Source organism: Habropoda laboriosa, unplaced genomic scaffold, assembly GCF_001263275.1.
Source record: "Habropoda laboriosa isolate 0110345459 unplaced genomic scaffold, ASM126327v1 scaffold225, whole genome shotgun sequence".
Taxonomy (NCBI): domain Eukaryota; kingdom Metazoa; phylum Arthropoda; class Insecta; order Hymenoptera; family Apidae; genus Habropoda; species Habropoda laboriosa.
This window is the reverse complement of record NW_017100368.1, coordinates 69,322-77,483: the sequence shown is the minus strand read 5'-3', so window position 1 is coordinate 77,483 and position 8,162 is coordinate 69,322. Positions and strand designations below refer to the sequence as shown.

The 8,162-nt window shown below is 35.9% G+C and overlaps 1 protein-coding gene across 1 annotated transcript in view; it reads right to left on the bottom strand.

Annotated features, from left to right (window-relative positions):
- LOC108574737 (RNA pseudouridylate synthase domain-containing protein 2-like) overlaps window positions 1–8,162 on the bottom strand; it is a 98,499-nt gene that overhangs the window by 35,606 nt on the left and 54,731 nt on the right. The window contains exon 4 of the mRNA XM_017937369.1: window positions 5,758–5,980. Coding sequence (XP_017792858.1) covers window positions 5,758–5,980 — 223 coding nt within the window. The remainder of the gene's footprint in view (window positions 1–5,757; window positions 5,981–8,162) is intronic.

Genomic DNA, 8,162 nt, shown 5'->3' with positions numbered 1-8,162 from the left:
ATCGACGAATCGAACGAAGTGACGTATTGATAATTCGTACCTGATAACGAGATCTTCTGTTCGATCAATCATAGATTCATCAAAATGGATATTTAAAGGAGAAAAAGTTCCCTTGGAAACTCGTTACAGTTCACTTTTAGAGATCTTAAAAAAATTGCAAGTACCATAGCTGAATTTTACCTAATAAATTGAACAATAATAATAATTATACGTAATAATTTGTGGAAGTTCAATTTTCATAATTCAGGAATTGATCGTAATTTGGAATAATTCATTTTGAAAATTAATCAACTGGACGCTCAGAATTTTCAGTGTTTCAGATTTTTTACTTTAATAATCACCGATACGAATAACTGAAATTTCCCAGAGAACTTGGAAATGAATCGAAGGAATCACGAAGCAACGCAATTAAATACGAAATATCGCGAAAAATGCCAGAATTTTCAATTTTCTTCTGTCGTTTACTTTCACAGTCGCTGACACAAATAATTGAAATTTCCCAGAAACCTATCCGAAAGGATGATTGAGCAACGCTATTAAATATCAAGTAACATAAGATTTATCGAAGGCCAGATTTTTTCCAGCTCGATCTTCCACGAAGAATCAGAGGCTGAATAACCTCGGCGCTGGGACGAGCAATTAATTCAAAAACGCCACGGCAATTAATACTGCTTATCACTCGTAAACGATCTTTCTAGCCGTGTGACGTCAGCATCCGTGTTTTATTGTCCGCGACTGACCCGAATCATCTATCCGCGCGCGACCTTCACCCGCGAGTAACACGCCGCTTCTTGCTTTCCTGTTGATCGAGGCTTTTGTGCAACCGCGGAGACCAAACGACGATTTCTACGCCGCTGGCGATTTATACAAGTTCTTCTACTCCCTCTCTCTCTCTGTTTCTCTCTTTGATCTGGTCCCGTCGTCGATTAAAATGGCAGAGAGAAACTGTGGCTTAAGGTTTTCGCGCCACTGGCCTGGATATTATGCACGACCGAGGAAACGAATGGATGTAATCGATGGAATAATTTCAATGTCGACGCGATTTAGATGCTAATTAACCGTATACGTGTGCAACAGAGGTTGATTGTTGGTTGTAAAAAAAAAGGACGTATTATGTTAAGATCGAATGTACGAAATTGGTTTTACACGGTGATTCCGGTGGGGTTAATTGAATCGAAGGAATTTTCCTTTGATTATGAATATTGCGGTAAAGATGGCGGAGGTAGATTCTTGCGTAATTGTAGGTCAAGTTTGTGTTGTGGTTGGTGGAAATAGATCATGGAAGAAATATGAATAATTTATATTCAACATTTTCTTTCTTGTTTTTTTTTGTGAGACAAGGGAAATTGTAAAAAATGATTGTAAGATTGTGTGTTTTATTGAAAGTGCTTCTAAATTGTATTTATACTATTGTTCAGTCATAATTCCTTTTCTTAAATTTCAAAATTTCATTCGAGAATTAGTATTACAAAATACAACTATTAGTTCGTAAAGCAAATTGAATTTATGAATTATTCTCGGAATATTCTCCAATGAAAGATCTTAGAGATATATGAGTGGATGAATACCCATGGAAGATAGAAATCTTGAAACCTAACCATTACTCATCTCAATCATCATCAAACTTGCTTTCCTTCATTCTAAATATAAATAACCAACAAATCAATCACTATTAACCTAACCCAAAGAATAAATCGTATTCCACGTAAGAAGTAACATTCTTTATAAGCAGAACAAACACGTTTTCACACTTAAATTCCTCGTTTAATTTCATTTTTCGACTTGTTCATAACAGGCGATATTTTCTCTGCTTTCTGTCTAACAGATTTCCCAAACAAATGAATAAATAACATTTCTAACCTTCATTTCTCGCGTTTGAAATATCGCATACACTTTTCTTACGAGCAACAGAAAAAAAGGGAGAGAAAAAAAGCAGATTCCAGTGAGTTTCCTTTCTTTAACAGAGTTTTTTCTCCTGCATCTACAAGGGTATCCTTGAAAGGCGACCGCAGGAAAAATCGCACAGGCGCAGGATGACCACGCTGATAATAGGAGCCTCGTTGAGCCGGCAGCGCGTTTAAACGGCGCGGCGACGAGTCGAGCCCACAGATTCCTTTATATCCGTGCCAAGGATATCTCGCGACACTCGACCCTGCGGTTCCTCCACGAGGCACGAGGATAACGCGGCTGTCTCGTCGTTATTCGCACTTGGAGACACTCGTGCCGCCTGTTTCCGCTCTTGTTCTTTCAAAAGCGACATCCTAATGGTCGGTGTGATTTTAGCCAAGCTGGGAGAACAGCTTTCCCTTCTGGGTATATCGCCTGGGAAGATCATTCTGACTTTTCATTATTACGGAGAATAGTAGAACGAAGGAACCTTTGAATTTCTGGTATATCGAGGGTGAAATTTGCTACTATGTACTTGAATCTCTCTCGCTCTCTGATTATTAGGAAGGTGGAAGTGATTTTCTTAATTTGTGATCTCGTTGAGGTGACAGACAGTGTTCGGTATTCTGACTTTAACTAATTTCTGAATGTTTGGGTTTTTCAATCTTTCAGTCTTAGAATTTTTGAGCCTGTAAGTATTTGAATCATTGAATCTTTGAGGCTTTGAATTTTTTAATGTCTGAATCTTTGGATCCTTGAACTTTTGAATCTTTGAGGCTTTGAATTTCTTAATATCTGAATCTTTGAATCCTTGAACTTTTGAATCTTTATATCATTAAATCTTTGAGTTTTTGAAACATTGAATCCTTGATCTTTTAAATCTTTGCATCTTTGAGGCTTTCAATTTCTTAATATCTGAATCTTTGAATCATTGAACTTTTGGATCTTTATATCTCTAAATCTTCGAGTCTTTGGAACGTTGAATCTTTGAATCCTTGAGTATTTGAATCTTCGAGTCATTGAATCTTTGAATCTTTGCACTTTTGAGGCTTCGAACTTTTTAATATCTGAATCTTTGAATCATTGAACTTTTGGATCTTTATATCTCTAAATCTTCGAGTCTTTGGAACGTTGAATCTTTGAATCCTTGAGTATTTGAATCTTCGAGTCATTGAATCTTTGAATCTTTGCACTTTTGAGGCTTTGAACTTTTTAATATCTGAATCTTTGAATCATTGAACTTTTGGATCTTTATATCTCTAAATCTTCGAGTCTTTGGAACGTTGAATCTTTGAATCCTTGAGTATTTGAATCTTCGAGTCATTGAATCTTTGAATCTTTGCACTTTTGAGGCTTTGAACTTTTTAATATCTGAATCTTTGAATCATTGAACTTTTGAATCTTTATATCTCTAAATCTTCGAGTCTTTGAAACATTGAGTATTTGAATCTTCGAGTCTTTGAAACATTGAATCTTTGAATCATTGAGTATTTGAATCTTCGAGGCTTTGAATTTTTTAATATCTGAATTTTCGAATCTCTGAGTCTCTGGTCTTTGAGTCTTTGGATCTCAGAACTAATCAAGATAATTCCTGAATTTTTCCATTGTCCCTAATGCAACCTCTAATATAATATAATTTGATCTCCTGCGAGTATAAAGTGTACCGATGTTTCGATGCTCGATGAAAATTTCTCCTTATAGATTTCCCAACGAAATGCCTCATTACCATTCTCCTAAGCCATTCACCACTGCCTCGTAGACTCACGAGGGGTGGGTACCATTAAAAGGGATTCATTAAGGGATACATAATATCACGTAAGGAAGAAATAAAAAAAAATGGGCGACGCAGAACGTGCAAGTTTTATTCAAGAAAAATCTCATAGCATAGAAAAATAGTGCTCGTTAAGCCATTCAATTTTCCCTCTTCACTCGGAAAAGAGAGCTTTAGCCGTACAATTGCCGTGTTTCAAGGGGCGTAAATCACTTCGACCAGAAATTTCTATTTTCACTTCATCTTTTTTCTTCCAATATTTTCCCAACGAAAGATTTAAATATTCAGTACTCATACACATGTATGGATACCAACAACAAGGCTTTGAATAAACATTAATTCCACCCAACACGGGGAGCTTTTGAAAATCAACCGTGTCCACTAGAATTTTCAAATGTATGTTTTTTCAATAAAGATTCAATTATCTGATCACTCTCAAATGTAAAAAAATAAGTGCCGAGATACAGTCATAAAACAATTTTAAATACTGAAAATTATAGAAATTCTAAATTCTCCAATTCCCATTTCGCAATGAATTCAAAAATTTTTAAAAATTACAATTTTAAACCTGAAGTCTTAGATTCCCTAAATTTTCAAGAGACCAAATTCTCCAATCCCTCTTTTAGAATAAATTTAAAAGTCCACCAATTATAATTTTAAATCTGAAATTTTTTAGATACCGTGAATTTTCCAAATCCCAAATTCCCTATTTTTGAATTAATTTGGAAGTTCGCAAATTACAGTTTGGAATTTTTAAATAGCTTCCAAAGTTTCAAAATTCAAATTCTCGAATCCCCTTGCTGGAGTAATTTTAAAAGTCCGCAAATTACAATTGCAGATCTAAAAATTTTTAGATACCCTAAATTTTCAAAATCCTAAATTCTCGAATCCCTATTGTGGAGTAAATTAAACAGTCTACAAATTACAATTCTAAATCTAAAATTCTCCAGCACGCATTTCACGTAATTCACAGGGCAATAAATTTGATAGATATAATTCAGATTAAAATCGACTTAGGAAGATACAATTTTCCTAAGACATTCCACCACGATCATCAATATCGTAATCGAAGGAAGAAACGTATCGAGACGTCGATTTCGAACCAAGATATAATTTCATTGTTTCGAACGATCATGGAGGATATCCGGGATCGAGCTGTTCCATTTGTTCAGAGCGGAATATCAGCCGGACCGCACGAGCGTTCTGTAAATTTGACGAGGACGAATCCGCTTACGGGGCACGGTCAACTATTTCGTCCGAGTATTTCCTCCTGTTCTCCATCATTTTCTTTCATCAATCGTTGATAAAGCTCGCTTCTCTAGCTTTTCATCTCATGGAAAAATAAACTCGAATACGAGCAGGCACGTAATCACAGTTAAACGTAACGTTTCCTCTTACTGTTTCTACAGTTGAAATCATATCGATTCCACGAACGAGAAGGTCTTTATTCAGAATTTTTCCAACGGAACGGAGAAATTGTTTCGTGTCGAGGGAATTGTCGTGTTCGATCGCCATTCAGAAATTAAACTTAACACGTGCGCACGCGAAATACAAGAAAATCTGCGCGTGGAAGATAAAGATGGTACCACTTCCGGTTGCAGGAGCAGTGAACTCCAGGTCCAATTGCAAAATTGCTCGTTACCAGATTTTTCAAGCTTTTCAGTTACTGTAATATTGAAATCGAAGTTTTTCAAGTGAAAATGAAATTTTACAGTATAAGTGTAATTTTTGAAATTTTGTGAAATTCTTGAGAAAGAAATTTTATACAATTAAACGCGAAATTTAATTTTTGAGATTTTCTGAAGTTTTTGAGAAAGAAATTTTATTACAATTAAACGCGAAATTTAATTTTTGAGATTTTCTGAAGTTTTTTTGAAAGAAATTTCATACAATTAAACACGAAATATGATATCTGAAATTTTGAGACTGAAATTTTCAAATATTTCTCAAATATTGTTACCGCAAAATTTTTTAAGTATTCCAACGATCTGGTTTGCATAATTTTATTCGGTGTATCAGTTCTTTCGAAAATATTTATCAACATTACGATCAATTTTGCACTTGAATAACAAAACGATGTAAAATATATTTTTTCTCACCTGTGAACGACGTTAGCCAGCAAATCATTGTGCCGCAATCTGTAATCTACGTCCACCTTCTGATAGTTCACCGTGAGAGTACCAGCACGGATACAACGCTCGTATTCTTCCGCTGGATGCGCACGAAACTCTCTGGCGAACACTTCGAGGATCTTCTCACCCACCCATCTGCCTTTCGTGAACGTGGTGAAGGTGAAGTAATAAGGGTATACTTTCCGGAGTCCTGTGGAACGAGAGTAGAACACCTTCTGATTAAATTTACTCCAGTGAAAATTATGCTTGAAGCCGTCAGAGGGGTGATTAATTAAATTTTGAAAATTGATACACGATTAAATTAACATTTATTGAAAACATGTACATGTGTTTGATAATACTATTCTTAGATCATTAATTCACAAGTCGAGACTGCATTACCATACGACATGCCTTTTTTAACACAACCAAACGATCGTTCACCTTTTCAGATGACGATAAAACACGTTTCCCTCTAGGTTAATACTTTACGATTTGAATCAATGATATCATCGATTGAATATCTATGGAAATGAACAATTCTATTCTTCACTTCTGTACTCCTTTCTGTGTCGATAGACGTGTCAATTTTTCCAAGGTAGTTTCGATCGATTTATTTTTCGAAACGGCTAAGATTTTTCAATTTTTCATACGCCCTTTTTCCAAACTTGCAATTTTGTCACGGTGATAAGTGGAAAAGTGAAAAATTCTATTTACTCTAAAATATAAATAAACCGATCGTCCCTCTATTCGAATTCACGTAACAATTCTTCAAACAGAAAAATCGTTCCTCTTGACCAGGTACATATTATTAAAAAAAAAAATTCAACGAAACGTGTATAACGAGTGCAACTGGTTTTTTAAGGCTAAGAAACACGTTTGTACAATCCAGGTTTTACGTAAGAAGAAATCGAGCAGTCCCAAGTCCGGTGATCCCATTATCATAACCTTTAAATAGTGTCGCGATTGTTTCGTAATTAATTACAAATTGGCACAGCGGCCAGCGTGGACGAAAATAAAGCCGGTCCGTACCATCGCGCCAATCGCGTAAATCACAATAAAATCCGGAACGTGCGGCGACGATTATCCGCAAGAGAGACGCGTCGACACTTCACGTCCAACGCGGAGAAATGCTTCGAGCGTCCTTGCCCGTCTGTCCATCCTCTTGGCCGTGCTTCAAAAATCGAGCACGCTGGATTTTTCAAGGATTATATTTCGCCCTGGTTGGAAAATCGCGCATTGCGTTTGGTTGAATTGTGCGACAGCGGGAGAATCGAATCGTGTTCTCGTGAATCGTGGAAAAGATAGGAGGCTGGTTTCATGTTCGATACCGCCTGTGATTTTCGAATTACACTTTTTTCCTTCCTTCCCTTTGGCCTGAATTTTGGTGCGAAGATAAGTGGAAACTTGGTAATAAAAAAAAAAAACACGCGAATTTTTTATTCTGTCCCTTTGAGCTGAGTTTCAGAGTGAAAATAGGTGGAAATTTGGAAACTGGGAATTTTGTTGTTGAAAATGAAGGAGAATAAAAATCTTTTATTTGACCTCTTTGAGCTGAATTATGGTGGGAAAATAAGTGGAAATTTGCAGTTTTGTTGTCGGAAATAAGGGGAGATTAAAATTGTTTATTTCATCTCTTTGAGCTGAATTTTGGAGTGAAAATTTTTTATTACTGTCAGAGGTTCGTTCACGACTGAAAGACGGACAAGCACGGAGCCGCAGCCGCAGAAAACAAAAGAAAATCGGCGGGCGACGCCCGTCTGCGGATGCATATGAGTAACCAAATCGATCTCGAACAATGACGTATTAATTAAATTTTGTTAGCGAGACTACGATACTTTTCCTTCCTTGATTAAATTTTACGTCGAAGTAAACGAAGATTACAATCTTTTATTTTAATTAACTTTCATTCTTCGACGAATTAGAATTGCAAAATTTTGATCTATTTATTCTGTTCAATTTTTCCGCTTGCAAAGATAAAAATTGTAAATTCATGTATTTTTCGAGGAATTTTTAATAGCCTCTGTACGCGATACGCAAATTTCCATCGAATCGACTAGCATCGTGCGATCCCTAGATTAGCGTATAACATTATCATTGTTTATCGTCGTTTAATCATCCGAACGAACAATCCTCTTACAATGAAAGTTACAATAAATTTCGAAACGATCATACATACTGTATAATATCACGGGTAATTCCAGTGAATTAATTGCTCGTATCGTCGGATACGTTCACAAGCTGACGTACTAATCGAATGAATTTAATTAGACATGCAAATAAGGGGTTCATTACTAAACGTGAAAATATTTGACTACGCGATAATAAAAGGTGAAAATAAATTACCTCGTCGTTGCACGTGTCAATAGCATCTCGAAATAAACAGTAAGTGA